Source organism: Cibotium barometz, chromosome 48 (assembly GCF_041138505.1).
Source record: "Cibotium barometz isolate CiBa-2024 chromosome 48, ASM4113850v1, whole genome shotgun sequence".
NCBI classification, from domain to species: Eukaryota; Viridiplantae; Streptophyta; class Polypodiopsida; order Cyatheales; family Cibotiaceae; genus Cibotium; species Cibotium barometz.
The window spans coordinates 40,549,286-40,564,258 of record NC_141093.1 but is presented as its reverse complement, the minus strand read 5'-3'; the positions used below and the strand labels follow the sequence as shown (position 1 = coordinate 40,564,258).

The 14,973-nt window shown below is 42.3% G+C and overlaps 1 protein-coding gene across 2 annotated transcripts in view; it reads left to right on the top strand.

Annotated features, from left to right (window-relative positions):
• The first annotated feature begins 7,776 nt into the window (after window positions 1–7,776).
• The window catches only part of LOC147611180 (uncharacterized), a 7,933-nt gene continuing 736 nt past the window's right edge, over window positions 7,777–14,973 (top strand). The window contains exons 1-17 of one of the 2 annotated variants that reach the window (XM_086785842.1): window positions 7,780–8,266; window positions 8,572–8,880; window positions 9,179–9,397; window positions 9,538–9,630; window positions 9,754–9,953; window positions 10,077–10,156; window positions 10,251–10,364; window positions 10,477–10,520; window positions 10,612–10,667; window positions 10,756–10,814; window positions 10,919–11,068; window positions 11,180–11,233; window positions 11,350–11,440; window positions 11,534–11,614; window positions 11,872–11,952; window positions 12,020–12,098; window positions 12,271–12,438. In XM_086785842.1, the coding sequence (XP_086641968.1) occupies window positions 8,242–8,266; window positions 8,572–8,880; window positions 9,179–9,397; window positions 9,538–9,630; window positions 9,754–9,953; window positions 10,077–10,156; window positions 10,251–10,364; window positions 10,477–10,520; window positions 10,612–10,667; window positions 10,756–10,814; window positions 10,919–11,068; window positions 11,180–11,233; window positions 11,350–11,440; window positions 11,534–11,614; window positions 11,872–11,952; window positions 12,020–12,098; window positions 12,271–12,335 (1,800 nt within the window). In that variant the 5' untranslated portion in view covers window positions 7,780–8,241 and the 3' untranslated portion in view covers window positions 12,336–12,438. Of the gene's footprint in view, window positions 8,267–8,571; window positions 8,881–9,178; window positions 9,398–9,537; window positions 9,631–9,753; window positions 9,954–10,076; window positions 10,157–10,250; window positions 10,365–10,476; window positions 10,521–10,611; window positions 10,668–10,755; window positions 10,815–10,918; window positions 11,069–11,179; window positions 11,234–11,349; window positions 11,441–11,533; window positions 11,615–11,871; window positions 11,953–12,019; window positions 12,099–12,270; window positions 12,439–14,973 lie in introns of those variants that run through there. The other variant, XM_086785841.1, reaches the window with a different exon arrangement.

Here is a 14,973-nt window from a genome sequence, read left to right as displayed (position 1 = left end):
TTGTGATTGATTGTAGAGAAGAGCAATTAATTGGAACAATTAATATGTTTACGTTTGAGAGATAGGTGATGAGCAGTGTGTGTGTCGCACATAAGGATTATTTGTGACTTGATGATGAGTGCAATGGTCACCGATTTAGGTATCGCACTAGTTTTATTGTTGCAGTTCGTATTCACCCAAGCCTCTGAGCCATACCTTTGTACCTCTGAGCATTGCTCGGTCAATGAACCTCTGAGTCTATTTGTGGTGTTACAAGTTCATAAGAACCTCTGAGCCATATATGATCAGCCTCTGAGTTTGTTTGTGGCATTCCATGTCCATAATAACCCTTGAGCCATGCCTAATCAGCCTCTGAGCCATGTTCGGACCTTTGAGGAGTTTACCTTACAAGTTATGACATCGATAGTAAAACGAGCCTAATGTTGTGTTGTTTTCTTCTACATAACTGAGGACACTTGTTTCCTCAACAAGAGGATTGTTTAGGTATATATTTTATCATATTTTTTATTCATAATAATCGTAGAAAAATATGCTTGATTTAATGTGTGTAGAAATCAGCTTAATAAATGGAATGTGCAAATGTGCATAAGGTTATTATATGTGCAAATGTGCACAAGGTTATTATATGTGCAAATGTACACAAGGTTATTTTATGAATTATTTTTTGTTGGCCACGTGCCAAATGTTTGTACAAACACGCTTGTGCATGGTGTTGCTATATTCCTAGCACATGATTTTTTCTATTTGGCATGCTTCTCGAGGTCCCGTGGTGTCCCATTTCAGTGGTATCAAAGCCTAGGATATGCTCCGTCACAAAGGCTAATCACTATGCAGCATAAACACACATAATCCAGGCATATATACTCATCCACCTGACCACCCCCGAGCCCAAGGGTGCACACATCAAAGTAATGAAGAACCACATACCTAACCTTGGTATCCCATACCACCAAGAGGTATGCCTTCAATCTAGCAGCACATAGCTCTAGTATGAAATGGCAAGAGAGTAGATTCTATGCTCTACACAAGAGAACCTCCCTTGAGAGTGCCCCATGCTCCTACTATATAGGAGAGATCTCAAGTGACTCTTGACTCTCCATTTCGATGTGTGACCCTTGGTTTCCCGACCCTAACCCCAACCCTAGGTTAGGTCTAACCCTTGTCCCAGTAGAGCATGCTCCCATGCTCACATGCCTAGGGTGGGTTAGCCTCCTAGTATATGCACATAATATGATGTGCACATAATATACTTCCCCTCTTTCAAAACATCGCACTCTTGCAATGAAAAGAAGGAAACCTGCACTAAACATTCTCAACTGGCTCCCAAGCTGAATCCTTGATTTCCCTATCCTTCCACTTAATTTTACCCTCAGGGATTAAGTGATTACAAAGTTTCCTTTCCTTGAATTTAAGTACCTTTTTAGGTTCATGTGGAACATATGATAAATCCTCGATCTCAGAGAGTTCATGAGGAGTAACTATGTTGTTATCCTCACCTCCCAGCTCCTCTTTTAGCCTGCTAACATGAAAGACTGGATAAACTCTAACATGTATTAAGATATAGGCCTTGGAGCCTTAGTGAACAAGGGTGTAGAAGGTGTGTGGGTGTGAATGGTCCTAAGGGAGCCACCTAATCCTAGGCCACTAGCAAGCCTATTTAAAGGCACATGCCAAAGGCATTTGTATGAAGCATGAAGCATGAAGCATGAAGCCTAGTTGTATGTGTAAGCAACTTAATAAGCAAGAGTCATTCTTGTATTTTTGGGATCTCTCTCCTCCACATCTTCTTGATCTAGCATAAGCACCACATTCTCTCAACATGGTATCTAGAGCTTGGGTAGATTAGGTCTCATCTTGTGTGGTGTAGACTAGGTCATCTTCTATCCCATTTTTTGTGGATCTAAACCCCCAGCCAGTGGAGGCTTTCCAATAGCTTAAGGAGGCCAAGTCTCTCCGAGCTTTCAACTAAGGAAGTGTGAAGGACCTCCGGGCACTCAGATCCATACAACCAATTTGCTATTTTTGCCTATCTACGCAGCGGCATTACACCTGGTTCAAGTCATCACCCATTTTTCTGTAGCGCTAAAGTCGTACAGCCATTCATCGCATGTGGGCACCATAGGCCAGAGGCAAGTTAGGGCTTTTAAAGCCCATGACCTAAGGGTTTAGACTCTCAAATCTCAGCCCTAATGGTGGCCTTACGGGCATGCAATAGAGGAAAAACCAAGCTGCTCTTGTGTTTCTGCCATGAAAGCTTCTTCAAAAGCTTAATAATAGTGTTTTTAAGCACTAATAGTGTTATTAAACACTAATGATGCAATTAATCCATCAAAGGAGGAGGTCTTTAACACTAAGGAGGCTCTTCTTCATCAGTATTGGAGGCCGGGCACACACCATAAGTGCCACATTATAAGTCTTCATCTCATCAACTCGTTTCTCTGCTTACCTTGGCGGCAAGTTTCCAAGGAGAAATGGTGCAACCATAAGCCATTGTCTTCATCCCATAAGCCAAAGAGGTTGAAGTTTACTGGTTTTTCATCATCAAACTCAGTTCCTTGAGTGGTTTAAAGTTGGGCACATGTACACAAAGTGCTCATCTTTAATGTTTTTGTGTATCACCCTTGAGGCTCTTGTTTGTAAGAGGCATAGGCATGCCATAAGCCATATGCTCTCATTTCCCAAGCCCAAGGCATGTTATTCCGATGCATACTCAGCATTTTCATCTTCTAAGATGAGTTTTAAGGTTGAGCATAGCATCTCTAAGTTGTCTACCTTGTTTTTTGTCATGTTTTTGATAAGCATCTCTTGGCATTGTCTTGGTAAGGCATAGGCAACATTATGAGCCATGCCCTCACCTTCTTGAGCCAAGAATAATGTACCTTGTTGGTTTGAGCATTTACCTCAGCCACTTACTCACTTTCATTGAGCTTGTACTTTTAAACCCTAAGGGGTATCATGTAACCAACATGCACAAAAGCTCTTATTGTAATTATGGAGTAGACACTGCCCTTGACCAATCTATACGGCAAGTGGTAAGACCCTCCCTTTCCCTTTCCCATATAAATCTACCTCATAACCATTACTCTAAGGAAGGCCCTCATTGCCCATGGAGGAGGTATGGTATGCAGAGAAGCATCAAGCATGTTGAAGGAACATCTATGTGCAAACCACTTAAGCAAGGGTGGTAGCCTTGTTTTGATCATTGTGTGAGAATGGTCAAGGTGGAAAGCATGTGGAAACAATGGCATGTATGTCCAAAGCATGTCAACTACAAGAGGTCAAGCAAGCACAAAGAGTGGGATACACCATCATTAAGGTATACATCTTCATTGACATCAAATAAAGACTTAGATGGAATCATGGTATTAGCCTCTAAGGCTCTAGGAACATAGTTGTAAGTCCTAGATAACCACACCACCATGAACATTCTTGTAAGCCTAATGTTATAAAGGCAAGTTTTCTTTCCATATGTCCAATACCACCCATTCCAAGCACATTTTTTCATGGCTGGTATTGAGGGGTATTAAGATATAGGCCCTGGAGCCTTAGTGAACAAGGGTGTAGAAGGTGTGTGGGTGTGAATGGTCCTAAGGGAGCCACCTAACCCTAGGCCACTAGCAAGCCTATTTAAAGGCTGACCATGTCATCCTCACAATCTCTAAATTCATCATCATGATCGCCATCTATGAATTTGAATGTACTGAACGAATATACATTTGCAGAGTAGAGAGAAATTATAGAAACTTCATCCCTCGATGTTGGTGATCGATAGAAGTCTAAAAAGTAGATCACCCAAGCTCTCCGTTTGTCAATTGGTTTGACTGCTAAGTGGTCGAAGGCTAACTTGAGTATTTCTACTATTCAATCAATATTCTTACAGGGTCGTACTTGTAATTCAATTGTCAAATTTAAAACCATTTCTTCTTTCGAGGTAGGAAGGGATCTCACTAGCAAGTAACACCCCAAGCTTTTTATGAAGATCACCTAATTGGGAGACCCAATCCTTGACTATTTGATATATGAATACATCCATGGTCTTTAGGGTCTTACCTAATATTTACGTATATTTTGCTTGGAAAGTACCCGACTAATCGGGTCCACCTTACTGCCACTTTCCACATTTGGAATATGATCATCTATGAGGTTTTTTAATTAATACGCACGTTGTTAATAGAAATGCATCACATAACAAGGTTCCTTAATTTAACTCCCTTCACTGGTTCCTTTCTCCCTTAATGCCAACAAATCATTTAAAAATAATACGTTTATAATCATGAACTTGAAATATAACAAGAGAATTACAACACAATCTGGAAAAAATCCCTCGGCACATTGAGTTACATACAATCTAGGCATTGTGACCGTCATGATAAATTATCACATATTAGTTAGTAAGGTGAAATGTCCCCTCACTCACCTACACTAACATGAAACTTATCAAGCTCACATTTGCAATCTTAGAAGGAACCCTTGCCCTGCCTTGTGGTGGGTTGACCATCATAGAGGTAATTGCCCCAACTCCGTATATACCCAATAATTAGTTGCCTTGGGTGGGGAAATACCTAGTTGCCCCAGACTGATTACTTCCAATTGGTTAACCCCAAGAGAATAGGTCCCTTGGTTTATTTTACAACAATTTTAGAAATAAACATTCTCACATAAGAAAAAAAAACCTTTTCTTTCTTCTCTTTATTTAGTAAAAAATTCCCTAGCTAAATGCACCAGACAATCCTTTCTTAATCAAAAACTTCTAAGGTTTAGTCCTACTTACACAATGAGGTGGAGGCCCAATAATTGCGATTATGGGGAGGTGAGCCGGCCCTCCACTTCCTTGGGAGTGATTTGTGGATAGATCGTCACTTAATGGGGGTAGTACTAGCCGCACTGAAGAAGAGACAAAGGAGGTGGGGGCAGGTCCAAGTGAGGGAGGGAGGGTGGTGGGAAAGGAGATGAGAGAGAGAGAGAGAAAATTACGTGGGGGGGTTGGTAGGGTGCTGAGCACCTCCTTCCATATGTGTGTGTGTGTGTGCGTGTATGTAAAGGTGGGGGGAGGTTCTCACACAAGCCAGGGAGATAAAATTAGGAATTTTAAAACAAAGATCACCATGAACTTGTGCAAAAAATTCTCCATCATACATCTCTGGAATGCGACTGAAGTATTACACAATCTAAAGGGCATTACCCAATACATCTAGAGATCCCCACTTGGTCATGAAGATGGTTTTATACCCATCCATAAAACTATACATCTCATGTCCCACTACTTCATCTAGCATTGTTGAAAGGTAGGGGAAAAGGATCTTATATTGTGTGTGCATTGAGCTTATAGTGGACACATACTCTAGGCTTTCCATTCTTTTTTGTCACTACAATGAAAGGAAACAATCTCAAAATGAATCCTGCTTTCTCGAAGATTATCATTTTCTTAACTTTCTTGGTATAGTATGTACCTCTACATCACGTATAGGTTTGACATTTGATTTCAAATTGATTCTATGCTAACATACATGTAGATCAACCCCGTTTAAGTCTAAATTTCAACAGCCATCAACCTCTCTTCAATGTTTTTCGAGGGCATTTCATTGTATGCCACCTCGGGTTGGCTGTTTGATTCACATTTTGTAGATTAGTCGAGACCAACTTGCATTGAAATCTTAAGGCGAGCTAGTTTGCATCCAAGTCATGAAGGATTCATGATCTTCCCATAAGCATAGGATAGAGGATGTTCCTATATCCAAGACCATGTTACACTAAACTCCAACCCTTTCATGCTTATGGTGACATGATTAACCATTCCCAGGGTGTTCCACTATCCTTTGATCCACCATCCTAACTCGAAAAGGCATTTTCCTTAGCCAAGTGTATTCAGTCATAATGTAGACTTTGGCACCCCTGGCAAATGGTCCCTTTGATCCTTCTTCCTTTATAGTGTGCACCGTCACCATTAATATTACATCATAATGAACTGGGGAAAACTATTATCCTATCGAAAGAACACCTCGTGATCATCTGGCAACTCTTTATCAGTGCATCCATGTTCCTTTGTCTTGATAGTCTTTGCTATCCTTCCATAGCTCTTTTTTGTTGCTCGGGAATGACTCCTTGCTCTCTCAAGTCGTTAAAGCAACTTGGGCCCGTTTTGATAAATTGCCCAATTATGACATCCAACTTCAATTTTTCAAATTGTTCCCATGCTGCTTTGGTCTTTTCTCCTTGATTTATGTCTTCAGTTTCTTTTTCCATAGTCTCTCACCCTCTTGGTTGTCCTCTTTTTATTCTGCTCCTCCTCCGATGAGCTCTCATCACTACTACTTGGACTCCTCGGACTCGACACTCTTGAGCTTGGACTCTTTAATCCCAGAGCCCCTTGTGCCTTGTCGATCTCCTTCAAACCTCTTAGCCCTTCTTTTCTTGGGCTTGGTGTTTTATCTTTCCACATCGATCTCAGGCATTTTTTTGCCGATTGCCTTAGTTTTTCCCTCTTGGACTCTAATTGTGCCTATTGCCTACTTCTCCAAGTGGCTTCCGAATTGCTCTAGCTGAGCCAAGCCACGTGTTAAGCATAAACTTGATTGAGCAGAATCGTAATGGTGCATTGTGAAATCATAAGCATGTCAAGCTTGTTTGGATGAAAAAACTTAAGAGCTAAATGATGCTCGTGAAATTATTTTCTTAATGTGTGCATGCATTCATGCATAGGTAATGGAGGGTTGCAAAACGAATAGTGCAACCATGGGTAATCAATGGTGGGAGGTAAGCTCACAAACTAGCCATTGGTATGCTACTATCTTAGCATTATTAGCAATAGCTCTACTTTGTGTTGATAGGTACCATATAAGTTAAATTCAAATAATAAGTACCATATAATTAGAAAGCAGCGTCTCGCCGGCCCAAAATGTGACCCTTCGTAAATTGTACCCAATTCGCCTAAAATTGTTTAACCAAAGCATCCTTGTTATATGTAGAAATGAGTTGGGGGGCGATGGTTTGAGGAGTCTGCTACGTCAGAGGTGGTGATGGAAATAAGGGAGAAGGAAGTTACGTATTCTGGTGGTGGTTGAAAAGGTATAAACAAAGCAAAAGGGAAAAGAGTTGTGCGAAAGACAGGAGAAATCACGGGGCAAACTAGGGTTTGTAAAGAGACTATTCTCAGAAAAAGGAGGAAAGTTTATGAGAAACTATCGAAATAGTGAAAGAATGGAGAGGAGGAATTTGAATCCATAATAATTTTCCTCATGATCTTTTTAAAATAACGATGGAGAGAGGCTTCTCATAGCTGCAACTGTTTGGGAGAAAAGAATTTTCTGAGATAGGTAATTAAGTATGCCAAGGCGTTACAAACCAATCGTTTTCATTTCTAAAAGTTCTTTCCATTTGGGAATGTTATAAGCAATTGACATGTGATCTTTATTACTATATTCTTTATGTGATCTTTATTACTATATTCTTTCTATGAGGTTTATGGTGTGCATGATTTCACAGTTATGATTTACGTGGGGTTTGTGGTGGGCCGTGAGAGAGAGAATCAGTTATTAGATATTATAAGTGATACGGAGCAAGGAGCGAAAGATATGCGAGGGGTTTATACCAACTCGAAGGGGGATCGGAACCAATGAGAGAATCTTCGCCCTCCTCAACAACAAGGGGATTAGATGGATGTGCACCAAACAAGAAAAAGATAAAGAAAAAGAAAAAATGGTCAAAATTTTGAAGCATCTTTTTCCTTTGTCCACTCCCCTGCCATGTCGGGCCAGCATGTATATATATTTTATTGACTGTACTGCAGGCATACACTGCACACACTCTCTCTCTCTCTCTCTCTCTCTCTCTCTCGTGTGGCGCCAGGAAGCCGCTTTATAGGCAGCGATCAGTAGGCTGAGAAATTGTGCAAAACCGCTCGCCCTCGGAAGTTCCCTGTGAGGGAGCGGTCTCCAAGCTTAAACCACTTGTGCAGACAAACCCGGTATCCGCCGTTTTTTGAGTCACTGTTCTTTTCCAAGCTTGCATTGTCCCGTTCCCCCCCTCCCCAAAGATTCAGTCTTTCTGTCTCTGCAGCCTGCTGCTGCATCTCATCTCTGCAATAAATAGTAGAAGTAGAAGAGGAAGAAGGAGAATCAGTCGCGCTGTTGCCTGCGTTAATTTCACTCCTCATCAGAGTGCAGATTCAACCTGAGAAGAGAAGGTGAAAGGAGAAGCAGGAGAGAGCCCTTGTGTAAGAGCTTTTCTCTGCTACACTCCACCATGTGGCCTTCTTCCTCTAAACACGGTAAGTCTTCCATCAAGGCTCTTTCTGCTCAGCCGGTTTTCAGGAAGTGTATGTTTTCTTGCTGTTCACGGATTTTCTTCTGCGTTGTTTGTGAAGATATGCATCATCTATTCTCCCTTTCACTGTAAGATCTGGTTCATCAGTCTTAAGCTATCCTTTTTCTTCGTGAAATTTGATTTGCGAAAATTTTGTGAGCGTACACGCGCGGGCCTATCCTGTCTGCCAAACACAGAGAGCTTTTGCATCCAGCATTGTTGCGCTTCTGATGGACTCACACTCAAGCGTTTTGTCCTTTGTTGTTTCAGATCAGAAGCCCTGGGCGGGCCCCGAGCGCCTGTTTGCTGCCTGTGCGGCACGCCTCAAGCAGGCATCGGGGGCTGTGTGGGTGGATTTTGGTGATGGCTCGGAGAGGAACGTGGTTCTCATGTCGCAGTTCATGGACATCTCCCTATTCTCTAAGATCTACATTGTTAACTGCTTCAGCAAGGGCTCGCTCAACCGCTCCAACACGGAGCGCACTCGATGGAGTAATGTGGAGAAAGTAGAGAGCTATCCCTCTGCATTCCGCCAGCGATTACCTGCCTCCCTCATCACTTTCTCATACTCTCTCTCAAGTAAGTGTAGTGTAACGCACCATCCATCTCTGTCACTGAGTGCAAAATAATATTTACTGAGTATAGGTAATAATACCTATTGCCCGACTCCATCAATTGTATGTACGGCATTAACAGTTGAATGCACGACAACACGAATCGACTGTACGGTATCATTAGTTGAGTGTACTGCACCATTAGCTGCGTGTATGGTACCTGCACGGTGCACCATTGATCTCTGTTTTCTACTGATGCAGTTCATCTTACCATGTTCGTAGTCAGTTGGGTATGACGCTTCTTGACTTTTCGGTTTGAACAGGGATCAGAGACTTCATGCCCGCCATTGACAGAGCCCTCACCATGCTGGCCAATGATGGCTTAGTCGGAGTCGTCGACTACTTCACATCCTATAAATACGACTTGCCAAACCGGCAGCACTCATACCTCGGTCGATGGTTCTGGAGAGCTGCATTTGATTATACTGGATACGATGTTGGGCCAGAGAGAAGGCAGTATCTTGAGCACAAGCTCGAAGCAGGTACTGTACACATGCATACTCTCTCTCTCTCTCTCAACCAGATATGGTGGTTTGCTAGTTGTGGCTCTTGTTCAATGTGTTAGAAGCCAAAATGTTGAAGTTCTTCTCACCAAGCGGGAAGTACTCTGTTCCTTTTGCAGCTTTTGAGTACAACGGTACAGAGCACGTCCCGTACTTGCCAATTGTCCAAGCTCCCTTCTATGTGTGGATTGGCCATCTCCATGACTGCAATAGTATGTCCTCAGCAACACGAGATTGCATTCACTCAAACCTAGTTATATGCTTCATCCTGTGTTTTTCAGGTATTCTCTTTTGTTATTCTTCATTCTAACCCTGCTCCTTTTTTCTGCTTGAAGGGGTGGACTTGTCTCGATTTCCTGCCCGGGCCTCGGATGAATTTGATGCCAGAAGGCCATCTCAATTTCCTCCTACTTTCCTCTACTCGCTGTCTTGGGAAGATCCTCGGGTGGATGAAGGCATCTTGGAGATCAAGCCACAAGACACTGTCCTCACATTGACCTCGGGAGGTTGCAATGCTCTTGATTTGGTTCATCAGGTTGGTTTGAAAGTGCCATGCAAATCTTTTGCAATTTTTGCACCTGTTTGTCATTCATCTCACGAGTAAAGGGTGTGCGTAGTAGCTAATGGTGTGCAGTGTTTCATGTAATCTTTTCTGCAGGGAGCTGGTTTGGTGGTATCTGTTGATATCAACCCCGCACAGAGCTACCTTCTTGAGCTGAAGAGAGCAGCAGTCATGAGGTGATCCACATACCTTGGTAGCTTATAGATTGTGACTGAATGTAGATGTGGCCTCGATGGAAGGGTTGTAATATACAATTAGTGCTTTCTTCAGGTTGCCTTTTTCAGATGTATGGTCCATGTTTGGCGAAGGAATTCACTCACAGTTTACAAGGTTGCTGCAGACGGATTTGGCACCATTCTTAAGTCAAGGAGCTTCTAATTTCTGGTCTTGCTCTCTCCCTGGCTGTAATCTCCTGAGCTTCTACTTGCATTTGCAAGGGTTGAGCTATGTTTGTAGGAGGCATGCGACTCGTTTAATTGGCTGTAGTTATTCCCAGGTATACCAAGGCGTATTACTTCAAAAACGGTCTGTATTATCATGGTAAGCTTAGTGGTTGGGTAACATTTTCAAGGATAGATGTCCCTCCTTTGCCTTTGAGTGGGCCCCTGTGCTGACTGTTGTTTGTGAATAGGGGGGATGGGAAGGTTGATTCGAGCTGTAAAGTTTCTGGCCAAGTTGATGCATCAGGTCTCGTCGAAAAGGCCACACCTCTCTGTTTCTACTCCCTTATCTAGTAAGCCATATCTCGAATTCTTACAAGGGGTGTCCTTTGCAGGAGCATTGGATAGAGAGCCTGGTCAATGCTCCGTCCTTGGAAAAGCAGAAAGAGCTCTGGTAAATTCCTCATTTCTACAAGTCTGGTGCTTTTAACATGTTAGCAAAGTGCATTTCTTGTTTCTTAATCTAATCAAATCTGGTGTGATCGCTTAACTTTGTAGGTTCGCTACTGTGGGGAGGTGTTTGTTACAAGCCAGCATTATCACCAGATTATTTGCTTTCCTTGTGACAAACAGACTAGTATTGTGGTTTTGTGCCGGAGTCTGTCGGGGGCAACTGAAGCTCATTCAGAAAGAGGATAACATATATAAGTCAGTATTGGCTTTTGGCCTATCTGCAGGATGTCTGTTATGATAGTGCTACACATGATGTTTTATGTGGTGACAAGTTGTTGACGTGTGGTTTGTGTGTCATTTTGGCAGCTATGTGGTCCGGTGCCTCAATTCCACCGCAGAACATTCTTATCTCCGAGACAGGTAGGAGGTTCATGTTTCTCTTGTTGTGTCATTATTGCATGATTTTCCATTTTTACCATATGATGTGGCTACTTACTACTACCTAGCACAATTTTCATCCCCTTGTAATGGTGCAGCAATTACTTCTATCGGTGTTGCTTGACGGGCAAGTTTGCACCAAAGTGCTGCCCTCGATTCTTGGAAGAAGATTGTTTCCATAATCTCAAGGTGAGGCATGGTTGCTGTGCCTTTTGTACGGTCAATTTCCTATCCTTACTGATAGGATGGTATTGTGATTGGTTCAATCTATGTTGTCCTCAGGAGGAGTTGGCAAAGAAGGAGAGATTATTGATCTGCACTGGTTCCTTTGTGGATGAGCTAAGGAAGCGCAAGTACACGAAGGTAATGCTGGCGCTTCTCTTTCTTATCATGAGAATATGGGTCATTGCTCCAACATACGATGCCGATTTGGTTGTTAAAACTATGTAGGTTTACTAGGGTCTGCTGTAAGCTCTGTTTAGCGAAGTAGGTATGACACTGTGGGCGCCATGTTTCAAGTAAACTTCAAGGTCTTCATGTGTCTTTGATCCAATGAATGAGGTAGTACGGCTAGAATGCATGTTTTGATGGATTTTGAGGAGCATTGCTTACCATTACAGGTCATTTTGATGGATCACGTTGACTGGTTGGACCAATCGGACATCGATATTCTCTGTGTTGCACTTAGGGAACAAGTGCTAGTAAGTATAAAGTTTATTATTCCTGCATCAGTTTTCTGTTTTACTCATTCAAATTACCTTCTTGCAGTCTGGTGGGCGTGTAATTTGGAGGAGTGCCTCAAGGAGCCCAGACTATGCCAAATGTATTGAGAGATCTGGATTTAATGGTGAGGTGTTTACTTGTGATCCGATGTCAATAGATTTCTCTTAATTATTCTTCATAATTTATATGATGGTCTCTAGAGAGGGTTTTATATGTTAAGGTGTAAAAGTTACAATATACATACATACTAGTACTTGACCCCCATGTTGCTCTGCACTGCCTTCTTGGTGCTACAGTGTTGCCATGTGGCACATGGTTAAAAAGAGTTTTCAGACATGCCACACGATCAATATGGGATTAGTTTCTCTTATTGTTGCTTAAGTGGCTGCCATGTACAGTTCTTCCATGTGGTAGCTCTCTCCTGCTCTTGCCACAGGCACCGGAGGTCGTGCTGCTCTCCTGCCATGTGGTAGAAAAGAGAGCATGTGACTGAGAGAGTATGCAAGTCATGGACCCGTGCGATGAAGCAGAACTCAGCAATCACCTCGAAATAATATTTTAATTACACCATGTACCAACTTGTTAGTTAGCAGAGGTTCCTTGTGAGTGACTATACGTGTGAATTTACTCATAGTATGAGATGTGCTTACGTTTGTTGGGATGAACACTACTATAAATATGTATATATATGTGTGTGTGTGCACATTCATGTGTGAAGGTTCACACATCTCACTCTTTTTCTCTCTCTCTCTCTCTCTCTCACACACACACACACACACACGTATGCACTTGTACTTGCACCTTCTCACACACTCACACTCTCTTGCACTACTTAGGTAAACACCCTTGTGCTCAGACAATGTGTGTGTGTGTGTGTGTGTGTGTACATGTGGACATGTATGTGTATATGCATGTGCATGTGTGTGTCAACTATCTTTGTGTGTGTGCACGTGTGTGCCTTTATGTGTTAATAATATGTACACACACGTGTCTGTGCACCTTCATGTAGTAAATTCTTAATGAAGGTTGCTCATGCTACTCTCACACTCAAAGAGTGTGTATGTGTGCCGACTATGTATGTGTGCCACTATGCATGTATGTGTATGTGTGTGTGTACGTATGTGCATGTAAGTGTGCGTGTGTACAAGTGAGTGTGCAAGAATGCAAGAGTGTGTTCCCTTGAGTGTGCATATACGTGTACTGTGCATGTGAGTAAGTGTGCGTGTGTGTACAAGTGAGTGTGCAAGAATGCAAGTGTGTTCCCTTGAGTGTGCATATACGTGTACTGTGCATGTGTGCAAGACTTTGTGTGTACGTGCGTGTGTGCTTGCAAGCATGCAAGAGTGTGTGTGCGTGCAAGTGTGTGCTTGCAAGCATGCAAGACTGTGTACATGTGTGTGTGCACACGTGTGTTGGTATGTCACATGTGTGCATGCACATGCGTGTATGTGTTTATGTATACGTCGATTCTATATGCATGTGCAAGTGTGTGTGTGTTGATTCTATGTATTTATGTGTGCACACGAGTGAAAGTGTTTGTGTATATGCGTGCATGTGTGTGTCGAGTGTGCGCACCAACTCTGTGTGTGCATGTGCGTGTGAGTGTGCAACCTTTACGTGTCAACAGTGTGTGCGTGCACATGTCTATGTGAGTGCACCCTCATCTATTAAAGCCTTAATAAAGGCGGCTCACGTTACCCTCCTGCTAAGACTGTGTCGACTCTGTGTATGCACACATATGATTGTGTGTGTTGACAATGGCATGTGCATGTGCACCGTGTTGTGTGTGCTTGTGTGTGGGCGTGTCAATGTATATGCACATGTATGTATCTCCATGTGCACGTATGTAAGAGAGAGTGTGTACATGTATGCAAGAGAGTGTGTATGCATCTAGGTGCTTGTGTGGATGCTCGTATGTATGTACGTCAATGTGCGTGTCCATGTGTACATGTGTATGCATGCACGTGTGCTTGTGTGTGCATACATATGTGCATATGTTTGTGTGTGTGTGTACACTCGAGTATGTGCATGCACATGTATTTGTATGTGTATATATATGTGTGTCATACGTGTGTGTATAAGCGTGCATGTGAATGTACGTCATGTGTATGTGTGTGAGTGTGTGTACGCACGTGCATGTGAGTGATTGGATGTGTTAATTTCATGTGCATGCATGTGAGTGTGTGTGACTTTGTGTACATGTGTATATATGTGTGTATGTAAGTGTATGCTTGCATGTGTCTATGCATGTATACGTATGTGAGTGGCATGAGTGCATGCGAGTGTGTGTACGCATGCACAAGAGTGTGTGCATCTGTGTGTCTGTGTGCAAGTGTACAAGTGTATGTGTATCATGTGCATGTGTGTGGGTATGCGCATGCACATGCATGTGGGTAATTGGGTGTGTGTCGATTCCGTGCGCACGCATACGACTGTGTGTGACTTTTAACTTGCACAGTCATGTATGTGTGCATGTGCATATGCAAGTGTATGACTGTGCGCACATGGTTGTGTGTGTATGCGTATATGTGTGTATATACGTAAGCGTGCATGAGTGCATGTGAGTGTGTGTGTGTGTGTGTGTACGAGAGTGTGTGTGGGTACCATAGGTGTGTATGTGTATGTGGAATTTTTGTTAAGATTTAAAAAAAAAGAAATGATTATTGCTTTACTTTTTTTTTTCATTGGTGGAGATGTGTGGTAAGCTGTGCTCACTTATTCCTCATATAGATGCACCTTACATGTAATGATAAGGTGTTCTATTTTTAAATAATGATAGAGAGAAAAAGAGATGCTTTCATCATATAAGTACTTCCCTACCATAGCACTTTTTCCTCTTTACACTAAATTTTGAATTTGAAATAGGAATAAAGTATATCGCTCACTTTTTAACTCTCTTCTTATAATTGGTAAAATGTGATGGTCACAAATTATCAAGAATAGTGAGAATAAGTGTAGAGATACAAGTAGTAAAATAAAATGGTCACATAATCACACCC